A 19,725-nucleotide genomic window follows, 5' to 3' on the forward strand; every position below is an offset into this window, starting at 1 on the left:
TTCCCGGTGAGCACAGAGTCACACCCCGGGCAGAGAATATACCCAGCTTATCCCTCTGAAGTGAACAGGACTAGCTGCAATACCATGTGCAGCCACTACCCCATGCATGGCGCTGTGCCTAGTAGAAACATGAATGAGCAGTACAGCTCCTCCTATCACCCGATCGGGGTGGGGGGCGGGGATTTCTAAGCCCCATCGATTACCAGCCAATTCTGAAGAGTAAAGCTTCTTTCTTGCTCCTAACCCTTACTTAGATATTTTCTGTCTTTTTTTTTGCGCTATTACATCAGTAACATTGTTTTTCTTTTACCAAGCGCTGCAGAATCTGGTGCGGCTATACAAATAATCAATATTTGAAAAGAAAAATGTTCCCAATACCTTAAAAAGTCGACCAGCTGCTGTTGACGGATCTAGTTTTCTAGTAAGGAGCCGGTTTACCTTAAATGCAGCAGGCTGTACTGGTGTAGATCCGGCCCACTGATCTCCTTACCAAGTGTGTTGGCTTTGCAACGTGAAGATCCAATTGCAAGCACAGCGGCATAGCCCTGCAGCTTCTTCTCCTCTATCCCCTCCTCGGGTAGGCTGCGGAGCAGGTAGCAGCGGGTGAGAGACGCGTACATGTCTAGGAGCTGTAAGGCAGCCGGCAGGAGGTTCTTAGCCACTTGGGAGGACTTGTGAGGGTCAGTCTCGGCTGACAGCTTAGAGAAGTGTTCATCCAGAGACACCTGCACTTTGCAGATCATTGCATCCAAGGCGTAAATACACTGCAGATTGGGTCCTTTACGGAGCTGTTCAAATGTGTAGCCATTAGAACTGCAGTAGGTCGAGATCTAGAATCAAGAATGAAGAAAAAGTTCAAATCCGACCGTACTGTACAGAAGAGAACAGTTCACACACAGCAGTTTTACTGCAGTAAAGTCGTCTACAGGGAAACCTAAGGACATATATAGGAGTATGTGGCGTATGTGTCATGGAGCAGCTATGTGGGAAGTCACATGGCTATGAAGCACCTGACCCACCTGCCGGGCGATGTACTCCTCCGCCACCTCCACGTCGTATTTTATAGAGTTGCATTTAGCTGACGTTTGCTCTGTCAGTGACGCCGCTTGTTCTGGTTTCATTCCCTGTTTCACAAGATGATCCTGAACATGAAGAGCACAGGATTAGATATAAAAAGGATCATTTTCCCATCCGCAGACTGAAGGCCGGCTCCGCTCCTCACCTTTATCCACAGCTGGTACGATGGGACTCGGAGTCGAGACGCCCAACGCAAAGTGTGAAGAATCTCACATTCACTAGCTCCGGACACGTTCTGGGACAGCTGCTTCATGTAGTGCTTGGAGGGCGGTAAAAGTCCCAGAATCCTCCACAGTATAAGAAAGTGATACTGAAGGGCACAGGCCTCCTGATGAGGAGAACAAAGTCACGTCAGAGGAGAACAAAGTCACGTCAGAAGCTCAGGAGACAAGGCGAGAACGTTTGCTCTCTGACCTGCAGCGACAGCTCTTACCAGGGCTGTGATGCTTTTATTCTCATTTCTCCGCACTGTGTCGAGCTGGGATCCTGCGGCCAGTAAGGAGATGAGGGCAGTGTACAAGTCATCATACTTCAGCACTCGGGAGAAGAGGACTTCACAAACCTATAGAAAAATGACAGGAATAGCTCATGTGTCCTAAGTGATATAAGCCACAAAGACGTCAGTGACCCATAGGAGCTTACCTCAACATCCAGCCGATGCAGATCATCCTCAGAGGCCTCCTGGGTCAGGATACTGTAGAATCGGGGCTGCGGAGCAGCATCTAGGACCAAAAACATTACATTACATCAATCACACTGGCTTGAAAACCTAACTCTGGACTATGATTTTACCCCATCACTTACTGAATGCAAAGGGGTACAAAGTTTTTATAACTGGGTCAGAAGTGGCACATTCTCTCCAGTACTTATCAGCTGCTGTATGTCCTGCAGGAAGTGGTGTATTCTCTCCAGTCTGACACAGTGCTCTCTGCTGTCACCTCTGTCCATGTCAGGAACTGTCCAGACCAGGAGAGGTTTTCTATGGGGATTTGCTCCTGCTCTGGACAGAGGTGGCAGCAGAGAGCACTGTGTCAGACTGGAGAGAATACACCACTTCCTGCAGGACATGAAGCAGCTGACAAGTACTGGAAGACTGAAGATTTTCAAATAGAAGCAAATTACAAATCTATATCACGATCTAACGCCAGATAATTTAAGAGAAAAAAACCCTCTCTGGAGCACCCCTTTAAGTGTATAGGACAGTGTTTCCCAACCTCTGGTTCTATGGTTGTCGTAAAACTACAGTTCCCAGCATGCCCTAGCAAACTTGGAGTTGTAGTTCTGCAACAATTTGAGAGCCACAGGTTAGGGAGCTGATGCATAGGGGAAGAAATAGACAGCACTGCCCTCCATATCTAGTCTTTGTTACTGGTCACTCACTCTGTACCATGAATGGGGAACTGTCGGCCCACCAGCTGTTGCTAAACTAATTCCCATCATGCCTGGACAGCCAAAGCTAAAGCTAAAGGACGGAAGGTTTGCCATCCACGCAGAACATTCAGCAATGTCACAGGTATCTAGGACTTGCTGGATACTATAGGTATTATCTTATGGTTACTGATATAAGAATGGGTTTCACACAGTGTTGTGTGGTAGTTTTCCCATTCCGATTTCTTAACTACGATATGGAAAAAACAAAGGAAAGATCTTTACTTCCAGGTCTTTCCTTCCACGTTGGATCCACTTCTGTTTTTTGCTCAAAAAAAAAAAAAAAACACAAAAAAAGTCATGTGTCCTACCCCATCTGAACTCTCACCTGCAGTGCAATGTTTTGTCCAGTTTTCTTCCACTTCTTTAAACCCGTAATACAAAGCAGAAGTGCGGCCGGTACCCTCGTGTAACACCCCAGAGCTAAGAGGAGGTGTCAGAAGATTGTACTGCACCTAGAACAAAACAAGATAGAGGGAAAGTAAGCTACAAAGGTGAATAAAATGAGATATGTCTACATAATGAAATATCCATGAAGCTAATAAGCGAAAGGGATACATGTGAGTGCATTGGCTGCCCATAGAGAGAAGGATAGATATTTATGTTTATAATCAAACCCCTCTTCAAGGGAGATCAGTTGTTCATATTAAAAGATTAATTTACAGGAAGAAGCATGATCCGCTGCTGGTTACTGGGCAGTTTGGTAAGTATCCATATAATTGGTCAAAAACATGATGCCGTCATCATACCAGCTTATCAAAACCACCCGATGCCGGTAACCGTTGATACAGTTACATCAAGACAAAGAAGAAGGAGCTTATTGATTTGTTCTCCTTGTTGCCACAATTCAAAGAGCGTAAGGATGAAAAGGAGGAGAGCGGCAAAAAGAAGCCGGTTGTTTATAAATCTTTTAATTGGTTACAGGCTTTGTATTTACGCTTCTGTTTTGGGGGAACGTCATCCGGTTGTCTGTCCTTCCCTGTTTCAGCACGTTGACAATCTTAGATGCATATCGTAGCTTTGGTGGTACTGCATGGCTGAATTATGATGAGATGTTTCGGCAAAAATTGTCGATATATCCGAACCTGAAGTGGGGACAAAACAGTTGATGATCCCACAGAGAATCGTCCCGTGGTGTCGACTGCTCCGGCTCAGTCCTTTCGTAAAGGGCTGTGCTTTGCCTACAATGAATCTTCCTGTAAGTGGGCACAGTCGTGCAAGTACAAGCACGAATGTGCTCACTGTGCCGGATCTCACCCGGTGTCCAGGTGTTTTAAGAGGTTGGGTCACAACATGCAACAGCCAGGTATTGTCAGAGATTCGATTCCGAAAAGCTCGGACTCCGGTGAGACTGGACGTAATGCGCCAGTGGCTAGAGTGGTATCCAAACAAACAGATGGCTGACTTGTTGCTCTTCGGTTTTGAATATGGATTTCCGGTTCCCAGTTATACAGGTAAAGGTTGTTGTGTTGCTGGTAACTCTAACTCTGTATTGTTGAATAAGTCCGAGGTGGACAAAAAATTGTCCAGGGAAATATGTGAAGGGAGGGTAGAAGGTGCTTTTTCTTCCCCCACCCCCTTTTCGGATTTTAGGATTTCTCCGTTAGGTCTTATTCCCACAAAGGAGCCTCATTAGTTTAGGCTGATTCATAATCTTTCTTTTCCTAGAGGTTCTTCTTTAAATGACTCAGTCGATAAGTCTCTGGTGTCGGTGCGTTATAGTTCTTTTGATTCGGCGCTTGATTTAGTTAGGTCGTGTGGTCGGGATGCATTGTTATCCAAGGCCGACATTGAGTCGGCGTTTAGGCTGTTACCCGTTTGTCCGAAGGAATTTAATGCTCTTGGTTTTATGTGGCGTGGTAAATATTTCTTTGATAAATCGCTGCCTATGGGTTTTTCGATGTCCTGCTTTTATTTTGAGTCTTTTTCTTCTTTTTTGGAATATGTTGTTACGGAGCGCTCTGGTGTCCATTCGTGTTGTCATTACTTGGACGATTTTTTGTTTGTAGGTGGTTCAGGTTCTGGCGATTGTGAGAGGTCATTGTCCTCATTTGAGATGGTTTGTTTGGAGTTTGGTGTCCCTTTGGCCCAGTCTAAGACGGTTTTACCCTGTACTAGGTTGGAATTTTTGGGTATTGCCATTAACACTGTTAGAATGGAATTGTGTTTGCCCGAAGCAAAGATTTTAAAAATCCTGGGTTTGTTGTCGGCCTTTTTGTCAAAGTCGTCGTCCTTTTTGAAAGATTTGCAATCATTACTAGGCAACCTGGTGTTTGCGATTCGTGTGGTCCCGATGGGCAAAGTTTTTTGCCGGAGGATGTATGCGGCTACGAGAGGTCTCACCTCCCCGTACTCGCATGTTCGTATCACATTACCCTTAAAGGAGGATATCCGTGTTTGGTTTTCCTTTCTTTCTGACTAACGGTAGGGCGGTGTGGCAGGGTGAATTCGTGAACGCTGATGCTTTGGGTTTATTCACCGATGCAGCAGGCAGCTGTGGTTTTGGGGCTTTTTGGAATAATCATTGGTGTGCTGACGTGTGGCACCCTAGTTGGGTTGAGGCTGGTGTTGTCAAGAACATTGTGTTGTTGGAATAATTTCCAGTATTGGTTGCTCTTACTTTATGGGGGGATGATTTTAAGGATAGACGAATACTGGTTAACACTGACAATAAAGGGGTGATGTTTGCGATTAACTGTATGTCTGCTAAGTCGGATTTGGTTGTGCAATTGTTGCGCCATTTGTTTTTGCGATGTTTTAATTTGAATATATGGCTTAAGGCTAAATATGTTCCTGGTACTTCTAATGTTATAGCGGATTCTTTGTCTCGTCAACAGATTCGTCGATTCCGATCTTTGATGCCTGGGGCGGATCTGGAGGGTCTTCCTTGTCCGCCAGGTCTTTGGGATTTTGTTTGGAACCGATGTCTGGATTTCTCGAAAGATCGCTCTCTAAAGTCACCTGGAAAGCCTATGCTGCTGCTTGGATTAGATGGTGTTCTTTTTGTATTGGCCACCGTTTTTCCCCCCTTTCTTCCTCTCCGTTGCACTTTGTCTTTTCTGTCCGACTTGTTAGCTCACGGTGTCTCTTTATCTGTTATCTTGAAAATTGTCTCCGGCGTGTGGTTTTGTGTGAACTCTATTTCTGCTTGCTTTGCTGTAAAACAAGTGTTGAAAGGGGTCCGTTTGTCTAGGGGCCCGGTTCCGGACGGTCATAGGCCTGTTACTTACCCTATGTTGTTGCTCTTGATGAGTGCTTGCGATGAGGTTTGTTTGTCCTCATATGAGGCTGCGCTGTTTAAGGTTTCCTTTTCCTTGGCGTTTTTTGGTGCTTTCCGTGTCGGCGAATTGGTTGCTGATAGTGTTCGATCGGTTTCGGCTTTGTGTCTTCTTGATGTTAAGGCCTCTAGTGTTATGGTTTCTTTGTCAGACGGTCCAAAACTGATCCATCTAGAAAAGGTTAGACTCTGGTTCTGCGATCTATCGTTGATAGTGCGGCCTGTCCTGTTCGTTTAACTCTTGAATTCCTGTTGGTTCGCCCTGGTTCGTCCGGTTCCTTTTTGATCCATCAGGATGGTTTGTCTCTATCCAGATATCAGTTCGCCTCCTGTTTGTCGTTTTTAGATGTTGACTTGTCTGGGTTCTCTGCTCATTCGTTCCGCATAGGTGCGGCGACGGAAGCGTTCAGGCTGGGACTGTCTCCCCCTTGCATTAAGGCTATTGGTAGGTGGAAATCTGATAGATATAAGTTATATGTTAGACCTCATTTATGTTTTTGATTCATTTCAGGTCCGACTCAAACCATCGTTTGGATTTTAGGACATTCCTTCATTTACTGGGCACACAGACGTGCGTTGAACAGGCCCTATACTACTAACCTAGGTCTGGACAGTGTGTCGGTATATTGGGCGGGGGTGAGAGGAATGCGCTGGGATGATTTGGTTGATCTGGTGGAAGGGGTTTGCAGGGTCTGGCCATCGCCTGACGTACTTATCATTCATTTGGGTGGTAATGACGTCGGTCGGGGCCGGACCGATTTGTTTAGCAATTTTAAACTTACTTTTAAGGTTCTGCATTCTTTATACCCCAATACCGTTTTGTACTTTTCTGAAATCATACAGAGATTGGTGTGGTCGTTTCCCGGTTACACTTTTCTCGATATGATTAGGCGTCATCTTAACAGGGGGATGTCTAATTTCATGGCCACGGTTGACGGAATTTGCTTTCGTCACTTAGACTTGGAGGGTTTTATTCCTGGTCTTTATCGTCCAGATGGTGTCCATCTGTCCGATATAGGCTTGGATATTTTTAATATGGGCTTGCAGAGCGTTATTGAATTGGCCTCGGCGCGGTTGGGCTCATGCTCGACTGCATTGGTGGGTGGGTCGCCTCAGGATACTTAGGGGCGGACATTGATGTTTTGATGTTATTTTCAACTACTTGTTGGGTAAACTAGATTGTTATTTAAGATAAATATAAATTAGTACACAGTTTTTTAATGTTATCTTCAATTAATAAAAATAAGAGTTTTGGTACATGTTTAATTGAGTAACCTTAAATAAAATCCGTGGCCATGTATACCACAATTTTCCGAAATGGTTGTTCGTGTCATAATTTTTAGGTAAAGGGGTTGGGCATATGCCAATTGCACATCACATGTCTAAGAGAAATTAGGATTCATCCAAAATCTTACCTGCTCAAAGAGGTAGAGAGGCGGCTTGGAGTACTGGTGCAAGAGATAGTCAAACACTAGCAGTAATCTGGCCAGGAGAAGGGGAACAGCTGGCAGCTGGGATTCCAGGTTACTGGCCAAGTCCTGCAGTGTCTGTATACAGAGCAGCAGGATACTCTGGCGCCCCCTCTCTGACAAATTGTGAAAGATTAAAAGCAGCAGCTGCAGATGATCCACATTGACATCTTCTGTATCTCCTGGTACCACCCCCTGGAGCGCGTTCTGCTTCAGGGTCCCAACAAACCTAAACGACAGATGAACAAGGTAAACGCAGCTCACACAGTATTAACAATGGTCGCCTGACCGAATAAGACATATGGCTAACTGTGCAAATGACAAGCACCCGACCATTAGATGCTGGTTATCACAGATGAGTATGCTCGAGTGCAATTGCTCAGCATTTGAATACTGGCGGCTGACAAAGTTGGATGCAAAAAATGGATACAGCCATAGGCCATAGACTGTATCCACCAGGCTCCCTAAGGCCGCATCTAACTTCTCCAGCTGCCGGTATTCCAGGGCTGAGCAATCAGACTCTAACATGCTTGAGTCACGCTCATCTCCATTGGATCCAAACAAGAACTCAATGTTGTGTGATTGTAAACTGAAGTCCGGCACTTACCTCTCCCACACACGGAGACATTCTGGGACGTCTGGCTCTCCCTGCACGCTAGCCTTGTGCTGCCACAACAGCAGGAGACGTGACAGTACAGATAGACTCTGGGGATGGATGTACAGGGGCCACGGTCCCTCACTAAGAGGGGCTATTCCAAGGTGCTGTAAGAGAGCACTCTGCCAGACAAGAAAAAGGGGCAACTTAGTCCACTAGAGTAAAGGAGAGAAAACATAAGAATACAGATAGGTAGACACAGAAATCCTAGGTCCACAGGACAAAGGCTGGGAATCTGCAGCGGGTTACAGCGACTTGAAGGGACGTCTGGACACAAACCTGAAAAACAAACTGTACCACCACTGTGCTCTGGTATTAACAGCGGACCAGCAGCAATTGCATCATGTAGACTGATCACATGACGCTGCAGCCAATCACTGGCCTCCACCGTTACATGCAAGCAATAAGCCTCACATGAGCGATGTAGCTGATGCCAGCGGCTTATACCAGAGCAGCAGTGGATCACTTTTTTGTTTTCTCTATTTCATGTTACTTTGAGCTCTCAGGAGGAGTTGTCCGTGAATCCAAACAAACCCCCCATTCCTTTCTTAGGCCCTTTCACACGCCAAAGAAAGCTCTCTCAATTTCTTATCAAGAAATAAACAAATTTCCAGTTTCTATTGGGCCCGGACACCTAATAGATTGTCCATGCCGGAAAATAGGCCATAAAAAGTCATCATGGAAGCCCCATAGAGCCATAATAGGGGCATCCGCAATTCTGGATGAACTGCAGGCAAGCGCCACCGGGCACCAACACTGGCCCTTTAATTGTACGCCCCACTAATCAGGAGCACATACAGTTAAATGCAGCACTGTGTTTGAAAGGGCCGGGAGCCACTCTTCTGGCCAGAGGCAGCTTAATGCCCTCAGCTAGAAGAGACACCACTTGTGCGTTCACAGAGCTTGCAGAGAGAGAAGCTGGAAGGGAGCATCGCTGCAGCAGGCGAGTATAGCTTTTTTTCTTGCCCTCTGTTTTTATGGTCAGGAAACACTGATGGTTTCCTAAAGCCTTCTGAAAAGCTTCCTGACCCTAAAAATGGCCACGGACATGTGAAGGGGACCTAAGGAAAGTGCAGATTGTCACACAGGATTACGATGCAGTGGGTTATAGCCCTACCTGTAGTGTGGGGGACTGAAGATCAGAGGTCACCAAACAATGATTAAACTGGTACAAAGCAACAGCGAAATCCTCATCAGATGAACCTACAAGCAGAGAGGAAGGGAAAAAGTGTGAGAACCCAGTTACTCCCAAGCGAGGTAACAAGACTCCCATCTTCGGTTCTCGCACCTTTGAGTCCATCCTTGTCCACGTCTTTGATGATACAGGCCAGGGTGGACATGTGCTGCTCGGTCAGGGAGACGCTCAGGTAGTTCCGGATGAAATTGCTGCGAGAATTCAGTATACAGCTGGTGATAAAGTTGAGTGTATTGGAGGCAAGGCTGAGGAACTGGCGGGAAGCAGAAGTTAGGTTATCAATCAACGGGAAGAGTTTACGGAATATAAACTCTGCTATCAAACTAATAGCCGTTCATACCAGTTCTGGATCCTTGCGACTGGCCAGGATATTGCCGTTCCCAGCAGAGTTCTGTTTGCTTGGGCTTTTCGCTCTGGGGGAGCTCTCAAGAGGTGGTGGGGGTGGGGGTGGCGGGGGCACCTTCTCTTTACTTGGAGAGATCGTCTCCTCAAACCACTGTCCCAGGATAGGTTCACTATCATCATCTGTAGAAACAATACAATCAGCATCAGATCAGATCAGCAGACAGGTCACATGACTGAGAACAGAGCTTTAAATTAGCTCTGGATATGAATATTGAAGAAAAAGCGATTAAGTATTTATGAAGATTGACATGACACATCACAGCTGAGAGATGGACATCACCTTGGCTGCTGTCTTCCTCTGTGCTGCTGAAGTCATCTTCATAGTAGGTGTTAGAATCTGTGGAAGCGCTGGCATCGCTACTCATAGAGCCTTTCCTCTGCCGCTGTAGGACACAGGCCTATACCATAATAAGGGAAATGAATGCAAGCTGAATTTCTGCCTCCATATACTGAATTATCACAATGAAGTCTCACAGCGACTTACTACTAGTACTACTATGGGCATAAAAACAAGAACAACTGCTCACCTTGCGGTAGGATGTGGAGAGGACTGTGAAGAGCAGGTTAGTCAGAGGGATGGAGTCGATAAGTCTCTGTATTCTCTGGGTGGATGTGCTCTGGGCTGTGATGCTGAGCTCAGCCAGGGGGCCGTCTGTGTCCCAGGCATGCTGTGTTATTAAAGGGATAGAAAGGTAAGAATACACAGAATAGACAGATGGTAGATTGTCCCAGATTTCCACTTTACATAACAATAAATAAGATGTGTGCAGCTAACAGGCCTTGTGTCCACATCCCGCCTTCTTTCAGCTAATACCAGGAGGAGAGCTTGCTTAGGATGCTATTACACAGGCCTATCAATAATGTAAAAGCACTGATCTGATAGATCTGCGTCTGTTTACTGTGCCTATTAAACAGCTCGATAATAGTTTAGCAAGGACTGCACGGACATCGTTAGCGTTGTCTGTACAGCCTTTGCCTAAACAGTTTACATTACCTATCCACGTTCCAGGTCTCCTCCCCACGCTGCAGCTTCAGAGCGGTCTGTCAGAACTAAGAGGTCGATCAGCCAATCACTAGCCAGGACCCACTGTGGCTAATGATTGGCTGAGCGGCCTGTCAGCTGAGACAGGCTGCTCTGAAGCTGCAGTGTGCAGGAGGCAGAGCACAGGGGGAGACCGGGAACATGAATAGGTAATGTAAACTGTCTGTTGAATCGTCAGCCGCCGGCCCTGCATCGCTGTTACACGTAGCTATAACACCTAGAGATGTGCGGTCAGTGAACGATTATTTTAGGTCAGACCTTAAAGGATCAGCCGATGATCGTTGTCTCTATTACATGGAGCGATAATTGGACCGATTATTACGCCGTATAATAGGGTTGTTACATCGGGGAACGTGTCAGTCATGATGTAACAATGGATAGGCCTCCTGCAGCCCTACAGACAGTGACAGCGGCCAATATACTGCTAATCATAAAACATGGAGTCAAATCAGACTGAGGGAGGGTTGATTGAGTTACAGAACTTTCTTCTATTTAGGCTAATACTAACTTGCTTAAAACTGCAAAACTGAAGGGGGTTTGCTGTTTGGATAGCGCTGGGTATGACTAGAGCTCAATAAATTGGGTCTGATGCCTTCCCATTGTTCCAGCTACAAGAGCACATCGATCTGCCAACACCTTCAGTCATGTCTGGAATAGGATATGCGATCCAGAAGACCTCGTATTGTGTAACACTGTGACCTCGGGATATACAGCAGGTCCTAAATCTACTGTTTAGCAGCTACTCCTCACTACATTTCATGACTCATCCACTGAACACACCAGGTCAATGGGAAAGCCATACTGGCACTATGACGGATGATCAATGCTCTCCCACTCCGCAGCCGGTACCTTTGACGTCTCTAGGGGAGGATATTAGGCTTCTCGCAGTTGTATATTATGCACTTTTGAACTGTTTAGGTCAGGGATGGGGAACCCTCGGCCCTACAGCTGTTGGCAAATAATTCCCATCATGCCTGGAAGCTAACGCTCTGGCTGTCCAGAAAAGATGGGAATCGTAGTTATACAAGAGCTGGAGGGCCGAGTGTTCCCCATCCCTGGTATAGGGATTAGATCGGACTCTAGATGGTGCCGATGTGCTACATAAGCTCTGAAATCGCCCGCAGCTCCAACATCATTGTGCCAGCTCCACATCATGGTAATGAGTAAGTGAAACAGAAGACAGGCGACAGTTACTCACCTTGTGCAAAGTCTCCACTTGCAGATCTTGGAACAGGGACGTGAGCAGCTTGATAGCATGGTTAGCAAGCACAACGGACAGGACGCCAAATCCTTGGTGTCTGATAGGAAAAAAAAAAACAACATACAAATATTGAGCAGGCCTAAAGCTGCCATGTTACAGAAGCATTCCACGTTGTTTATCCCTTCTTTAACTTCAAGGCATCTTGTGATCACATTGACCGTAGCATATAGGGAGTTAAAGCGATAGTACACACCAAAAATATTTTCTTACAAATCAACTGGTGCCAGAGATTTGTAGTTCTATTAAAAAAATCTCCAGTCTTCCAGTACTTACCAGCTACTAGATGTCCTGTAGGAAGTGATATTGTTTCCAGACTGGAGAGCAGGAGAGGTTTTCTATGGGGATTTCCTGCTGCTCTGGACAGTTCCTGACATGGACAGAGGTGGCAGCCGAGAGCACTGTGTCAGACTGGAGAGAATACACCACTTCCTGCAGGACATGCCGCAGCTGATAAGTACTGGAAGACTGGAGATTTTTTTTTTATATAAGTAGTACATTACAAATCTCTGCCACGTTTTGGCACAAGTTAATTCAAAAGAATTTTTTTGTTAACTACCCCTTTAAAGATGCCATTGACCTGTAGATAAAAGATGCTGCGTAGGGAGTGGGTTCAGCTCCTGTTCCATTCTCCACATACAAGTATGGGAGGGGGATCATGATATAAATGTGAAGTCTGTCAAAAGAATTTATGAGAATGACTGAAGCAACCTACCCTTTAACCGGTGCTAGCTTTGGGGACCCCACTGCTTCCTTTGCCCGGGCGATGTCCCTGACTCGGAGTGCTGCCAGGGGGTCCTTCTCTTTCCCTTTGTCTGCCAGGGCGGTGGGGCTGAGGTTGAGGATTAAGTACAGGCTGTTCACAAGACACCAGGCCCCCAAAAGCTGGAAGTTCTGATAATGCTAAATAGGAAAACAACAAGATGAATACCTGAAAGCTCTAAACAACAAGCGCAATATAAAAAGGCACCAGAAGAATGTAAAAGGAGAGACATACTTATATAGGTACGGATCAGAACATTAAAGAGGAACTCCAGTAAAAAAAATATATATATATATATCTTTCAAGTTAACTGAACTCAAAGTTCCATAAATTTGCAAATTACTTCTGTGTAAATTTCCAGTCTTCCTGTACTTATTAGCTGCTGTATGTCCTGCAGGAAGTTGTGTATTCTCTCCAGTCTGACACAGTGCTCTCTGCTACCACCTCTGTCCATGTCAGGAACTGTCCAGAGAAGGAGAGGTTTTCTATGGGGATTTGCTGCTGCTCTGGACAGTTCCTGACATGGAGAGGGCCGTATTAACACCTGCTGCTGCCCTAGCCACTAAACCTGAGGACGCCCCATCTTGGGGAGCACAGGGGTTTTGGACACATGCATTTCTCTACATGTAGTGGTATTGCCTAGTTGTAAATACGGCCCTGGACATGGACATAGGTGGCAGCAGAGTGCACTGTGTGAAACTGGAGAGAATACTCCACTTCCTGTAGGACATACAGCAGCTGATAAGTACTGGAAGACTGGAGTTTTTTTTTACATAGAAGTAAACTACAACTCTATATGACTTTTTGACACCAAGTTAAGAAAAACTATTCCACTGGAGTAGCCATTTGAAGTGTACCACAGCCATATCATATGCAGTGATATACACCGCACTATTGGATGGTCATAGCTTCAATTACACGTGGGAAGGAGCTGCACATACGTACTGTATCCAGCAGCAGAGACTGAGTGCACCATTCATCCTTACCTCTCCGCCCGCTCTTCTGGAACTGTTTATCGCTTGCCCGATCATCTCGTAGATTTCCAGCTGTAACACAGATGAAGCAGAGTTATGGGGTATACTAACCCTGCAGCGTTCGGCTGACGTCGGAGCCGCACACTTACACATTTCTGTACAATGGTGGCAGCGTCATTCTCGTAATCTTCTTCCTTGCAGCTTGTAGACCCGGTCCGTACCTGCTGAGTGCTCCCCACATGGAGGATTGCCATGCATGTAGCCACACTGACACCTAAACACACCACAAATGGTCACGGTTATGTAACAGAGATGGAAGGAGGAGGAAACACAGACAAGTAGTAACACTTACCTGCATACAAGCAGCTCAGGGCCAGGAGAGTGACGTCTTTAAGACGAGGAGGGGTCAGAGGCTCCATGACAGGCAGAGAGAGGGTGTCCAGAGCCATGGTCACATCAATCACCAGGGAGTGGAACCTGGAACCGGTCAGGACAGAGCGGGAAGAATAAAAATTATAACCAACACTTCTATCTGATATCACCACACACAGAACTGTCCCAATGACTTATATGTAAAGTTACTGATCCCGTACGGTCAATGGCCTAAACATAATAATAATGACAATACAAAAACTGGTGATTATTGGCAGCCTCACACACCACAAAATACTGAGGTCAGAAGTCTGAGCAGAAGGGGAATCACCAAAAACTACAGATCATGCCGAAAAATATGAGCCGTGCCACAACTCTCCAGGTGGTAACAGAATGGAAATGTACAGATCTATAAGAAAGAGAAACATAATGGCTCCCCCCCCCCAATCTCCCAGTGTTAGCAATAGCTAAAGGGAGGGGGATATACACAACTGACAGGAGGGTGAGAAGCTAGGAGGGCAGCTCACAGAATAGAGATTATACATGCTGGAGATAGGGAAGACAGCATACATGGAGGGCAGCTCACACAGGCTGGAGATAGGGAGGAGAGCATACATGGAGGGCAGCTCACACAGGCTGGAGATAGGGAAGAGAGCATACATGGAGGGCAGCTCACACAGGCTGGAGATAGGGAGGAGAGCATACATGGAGGGCAGCTCACACAGGCTGGAAATAAGGGGGAATGCAAGGAAGTCTGTACGGGAGAATCACATGGGGAGGGGAGAGAGAGAAAGCTACTCCCACAGCAACCTGTACACTCCTTAACACTTTGACCTCATACCCAGCATATATTGCAGAGAGGACGACCCCACGAGAAAAGATTCTCATTAGTGTAACATTTCCAACTTAAACAACTAACATGAGAAAAAATACATTTTTCCAAAGGTAAAGTGTCCCTCACCTCGTCCAAGAAACAAAGCAGTTTAAGGGGAAACTCAGCAGGTTTCTTACCCGTTACGAACAGCTGTGGCATCTCCGACAGTGGCGGGCATAATGAAGAAGGAGTTGGCAGATACAGCGTCTTGGAAGCGGTTAATATATCTCAGAAAGTAGGGCAGGTTCAGGCAGACTCTAAGCAGCTTTTCTGATCCACCTGCAGCGCAGAAAGATACAGCAACTACCATCACACAAGGCCATGCGATATGACGGTGTAATAATGTGCCGCCACTGAACCCACAGACAATCCAACAGCCTACCACACACACACACTGGGGGTCTTACCCAGTTCCTGGAGGCTGGCCACATTTTGGGCTATGAAGATGCTCTTGGTCTTAGCGGCAGATGCCTGATCTGATGATGCGTCGTCCATCTCTGTTTCCACCTAATACCAAAAAGTGTTATTTGAGGACCGGGAGCAGAATAAGAGAGGAAACAAAACTGGATGTAGGATTGTGAGGAGGCAGCAAGAGAAGGGCGGTCACTGAGTAAGGCTGCTAGGAAGTTACTGACCTGCGTGTGCGATGAGGTGGAAGACGAGGACGAGCCTCTGGGGTTAAACACCGACGTCAATTGGTTAAGAAAGTTCATTTTCACCTCTTTCTGACGCAACTCAGGACTCAGAAGAACGGCCGTTTCCTTCTGATCCTCCACTGCGGAAGGAAGCAAGAGGTGAGAAGGCATGTACACTATAGGAAAGCTTAACCCCACCTGCCTAACGTCCACCCGATTCCCTACACAGAACTAGGGTATAAATCACTGAGCACCAGAAAACTGGAAGAGATGGTTCACTCAGAACTCAGTGTGGGACCAGAGATAAAGAGCAGCCCGCTATAGAATCTCTGTAATGTTTTCTGTACAATAATTGTCTCGGCACTCACCATCGGAGAGGGTCTGTATAGTCTGGGGCAGTTTGGAGGACTTCATCATTGCAGTGAAGGTAATGATCTCTGTGCGGTCCAGGCGGCTGATGCCTGTACACAATCCCTTGATCAGGAGGATCAGATGCTTCTGTGGGTTATAAATAAGAAATGGAGTCATATCTTCTCTACACGATTCTGCAACAATGACAGCTCATATACCGTTCAGTCCGCATCAAAGATCATGCACAATGTAAAGCACTGAACCAGACATCTGGGCATCCGATGTATACACAGACCCACTGAGGGAGAACCAGAGGCGAGAGACCAAAGACGGGAGACCGCCACTACCCCCACCACACACACCTTCCATATAAAGGAGGACCCACCTGAGACACCGCACACGCCTCATCCGGGCTCTCCAGCCGCAGCAGCGAGAACTCAAGCAAGACTTTACAGGCGGCAGCTACAGACTGTAACTGGTTCCTGGGAACTAAAGGAACAAGAAGAGACGACGCATTGTATTACAGATGAACCACAAGATAATGTGCAGAGGAGAGTATGCTCGTGCTGGCATCACCGCTGCAATGTATACAGGGGGACACTTACTCTGGTTGCACACAGTGGTGATGTAATGGGGGACACTTACTCTGGTTGCACACAGTGGTGATGTAATGGGGGACACTTACTCTGGTTGCACACAGTGGTGATGTAATGGGGGACACTTACTCTGGTTGCACACAGTGGTGATGTAATGGGGGACACTTACTCTGGTTGCACACAGTGGTGAAGTAATGGGGGACACTTACTCTGGTTGCACACAGTGGTGATGTAATGGGGGGGACACATACTCTGGTTGCACACAGTGGTGATGTAATGGGGGACACTTACTCTGGTTGCACACAGTGGTGATGTAATGGGGGACACTTACTCTGGTTGCACACAGTGGTGATGTAATAGGGGGGACACTTACTCTGGTTGCACACGGTGGTGATGTAATGATGGAACACACTCTGGTTGCACACAGTGGTGATGTAATGGGGGACACTTACTCTGGTTGCACACAGTGGTGATGTAATGGGGGGGGGGCACACACTCTGGTTGCACACAGTGGTGATGTAATGGGGGACACTTACTCTGGTTGCACACAGTGGTGATGTAATAGGGGGGACACTTACTCTGGTTGCACACAGTGGTGATGTAATAGGGGGGACACTTACTCTGGTTGCACACAGTGGTGATGTAATAGGGGGGACACTTACTCTGGTTGCACACAGTGGTGATGTAATAGGGGGGACACTTACTCTGGTTGCACACAGTGGTGATGTAATAGGGGGGACACTTACTCTGGTTGCACACAGTGGTGATGTAATAGGGGGGACACTTACTCTGGTTGCACACGGTGGTGATGTAATGGGTGGACAGCGCCACAAATGACGAGTAGAAGGGTTCGTACTGTTTGTCGTGGTGAAGAATCTCCGATTCACTAAAAAGACACAAATAGACGAGTAAATCACAGACGTTGCAAACCTCCATGAGAGCAGACGCCTGACCTAGTGCTGGGCAACTGCGGAGGTGCGAAGGATAGAGGGGAAGAGGATGATACCGCCGGACTGCTGGGGGGGGGGATGACACAGCCGGACTGCTGGGGGGGGGGGGGGGAATGACACAGCCGGACTGCTGGGGGGGGGGGGGGGGGGGGGAATGACACAGCCGGACTGCTGGGGGGGGTGGGGGGTTGGGGAGAGGATGATACCGCCGGATTGCTTTGGGGGGGGGGGGGATAGGATGATACCGCCGGACTGCTGGGGGGGGGGGGGCATGGGGGTTAGGATGATACCGCCGGACTGCTGGGGGGGGGGGGGGGATAGGATGGTACCGCCGGACTGCTGGGGGGGGGGGGGGGGGTTAGGATGATACAGCCGGACTGCTGGGGGGGAGAGGATGATACAGCCGGACTGCTGGGGGGGGGGGGGGTTAGGATGATACAGCCGGACTGCTGGGGGGGGGGGGAGAGGATGATACAGCCGGACTGCTGGGGGGGGGGGGGGGAGGATGATACAGCCGGACTGCTGGGGGGGGGGGGGGGGGGGGGGGGGGGGAGAGGATGATACAGCCGGACTGCTGGGGGGGGGGGAAGAGGATAATACAGCCGGACTGCTGGGGGGGGGAGAGGATGATACAGCCGGACTGCTGGGGGGGGGGGGGAGAGGATGATACAGCCGGACTGCTGGGGGGGGGGGAGAGGATGATACAGCCGGACTGCTGGGGGGGGGGGGGGAGAGGATGATACAGCCGGACTGCTGGGGGGGGGGGGGAAGGGAGAGGATGATACAGCCGGACTGCTGGGGGGGGGGGGGGGGATAGGATGATACAGCCGGACTGCTGGGTGGGGGGGGGGGGGGATAGGATGATACAGCCGGACTGCTGGGGGGGGGGGGGAGAGGATGATACAGCCGGACTGCTGGGGGGGGGAGAGGATGATACAGCCGGACTGCTGGGGGGGGGAGAGGATGATACAGCCGGACTGCTGGGGGGGGGGGGGGGGGGAGAGGATGATACAGCCGGACTGCTGGGGGGGGGGGGAGAGGATGATACAGCCGGACTGCTGGGAGGGGGGGGGGGAGAGGATGATACAGCCGGACTGCTGGGGGGGGGGGGGGGAGAGGATGATACAGCCGGACTGCTGGGGGGGGGGGGGGGAGAGGATGATACAGCCGGACTGCTGGGGGGGGGGGGGGGAGAGGATGATACAGCCGGACTGCTGGGAGGGGGGGGGGGGGGAGAGGATGATACAGCCGGACTGCTGGGAGGGGGGGGGGGAGGATGATACAGCCGGACTGCTGGGAGGGGGGGGGGAGGATGATACAGCCGGACTGCTGGGGGGGGGGGGGGAGAGGATGATACAGCCGGACTGCTGGGGGGGGGGGGGAGAGGATGATACAGCCGGACTGCTGGGGGGGGGGGGGGGAGAGGATGATACAGCCGGACTGCTGGGGGGGGGGGGGAGAGGATGATACAGCCGGACTGCTGGGAGGGGGGGGGGGAGAGGATGATACAGCCGGACTGCTGGGGGGGGGGGGGGGAGAGGATGATACAGCCGGACTGCTGGGGGGGGGGGGGGGGAGAGGATGATACAGCCGGACTGCTGGGAGGGGGGGGGGAGGATGATACAGCCGGACTGCTGGAGGTGGGGAGGCAGAGATGGGGTGAGTGGGGGTTCAGGTGTTGCAGAGTGTCAGGCTGAGGGGTGTCGGGGCCGTGGAGTGCCGGTTGTCAGGCTGAGGGGTGTCGGGGCCGTGGAGTGCCGGTTGTCAGGCTGAGGGGTGTCGGGGCCGTGGAGTGCCGGTTGTCAGGCTGAGGGGTGTCGGGGCCGTGGAGTGCCGGTTGTCAGGGCCGCTCCCGCACCTGTCATGGCCGCAGTGACACAGCTGTCTTGGCCCCGGCCCCCCCGGGCCTCTCCCCCGGCTCCTCACCTCTCTATCACGGACGCCAGCAGCTGCGGCAGCTCCTTCATGTCAAAAGCCGAGTAGGAGGCGGAGAGCAGCGGCCGCACCGCCACCTCCCAGCCGGGGCCCGAGCTCCCTCCGCTCGACGCCATCTTCTTCGCAGACAGTGACTGAGCTGCTACCGGAAGTGAGGTAAACCTTTACCAGAGAGAGCAGGACACGTGACATCCGGCTCTGGTCGCCATCTTGTGTGTGGCAGCTCCTCTTTCACTAAAGTGGATGGGGAGCGGTGCTGTGGTTGTTTATCCGGAGGACTGCCATTATTCTTCACAGACCATTCATTACCATTTCCTGCCCTCCCCCAGGAAGCCCCATGGCTTTACTGTGACTGTACAGGGACTAATGAGTGACATCTCACTGCACCCGCCTGCTGAGGAGCCTAACCATAGCCAGCCACCCACCGCGGAGCCTCACCGCACCCAACCGCCGCGGAGCCTTGGCGCAC

General features: G+C 49.2%; 1 protein-coding gene across 12 annotated transcripts in view; it reads right to left on the reverse strand.

Annotated features, from left to right (window-relative positions):
- Positions 1-19,379, reverse strand: part of UBR4 (ubiquitin protein ligase E3 component n-recognin 4) — a 66,525-nt gene extending 47,146 nt beyond the window's left edge. For all 12 annotated transcript variants that reach the window (XM_069947826.1, XM_069947824.1, XM_069947825.1 and 9 more), the window contains exons 1-25: positions 19,248-19,379; positions 17,160-17,257; positions 16,161-16,264; positions 15,793-15,922; positions 15,425-15,564; positions 15,197-15,296; positions 14,927-15,068; positions 13,896-14,020; positions 13,693-13,817; positions 13,556-13,615; positions 12,522-12,709; positions 11,747-11,846; positions 10,034-10,174; positions 9,787-9,904; positions 9,442-9,626; positions 9,195-9,354; positions 9,024-9,109; positions 7,859-8,028; positions 7,198-7,480; positions 2,834-2,960; positions 1,720-1,799; positions 1,511-1,639; positions 1,223-1,405; positions 1,020-1,142; positions 491-830 (exon numbers count right to left, since the gene is read on the reverse strand). In XM_069947826.1, coding sequence (XP_069803927.1) covers positions 491-830; positions 1,020-1,142; positions 1,223-1,405; positions 1,511-1,639; positions 1,720-1,799; positions 2,834-2,960; positions 7,198-7,480; positions 7,859-8,028; positions 9,024-9,109; positions 9,195-9,354; positions 9,442-9,626; positions 9,787-9,904; positions 10,034-10,174; positions 11,747-11,846; positions 12,522-12,709; positions 13,556-13,615; positions 13,693-13,817; positions 13,896-14,020; positions 14,927-15,068; positions 15,197-15,296; positions 15,425-15,564; positions 15,793-15,922; positions 16,161-16,264; positions 17,160-17,257; positions 19,248-19,372 — 3,562 coding nt within the window. In that variant the 5' untranslated portion in view covers positions 19,373-19,379. The remainder of the gene's footprint in view (positions 1-490; positions 831-1,019; positions 1,143-1,222; positions 1,406-1,510; positions 1,640-1,719; positions 1,800-2,833; positions 2,961-7,197; positions 7,481-7,858; positions 8,029-9,023; positions 9,110-9,194; positions 9,355-9,441; positions 9,627-9,786; positions 9,905-10,033; positions 10,175-11,746; positions 11,847-12,521; positions 12,710-13,555; positions 13,616-13,692; positions 13,818-13,895; positions 14,021-14,926; positions 15,069-15,196; positions 15,297-15,424; positions 15,565-15,792; positions 15,923-16,160; positions 16,265-17,159; positions 17,258-19,247) is intronic.
- Positions 19,380-19,725: the final 346 nt, after the last annotated feature.

Source organism: Dendropsophus ebraccatus, chromosome 12, assembly GCF_027789765.1.
Source record: "Dendropsophus ebraccatus isolate aDenEbr1 chromosome 12, aDenEbr1.pat, whole genome shotgun sequence".
Lineage (NCBI taxonomy): Eukaryota > Metazoa > Chordata > Amphibia > Anura > Hylidae > Dendropsophus > Dendropsophus ebraccatus.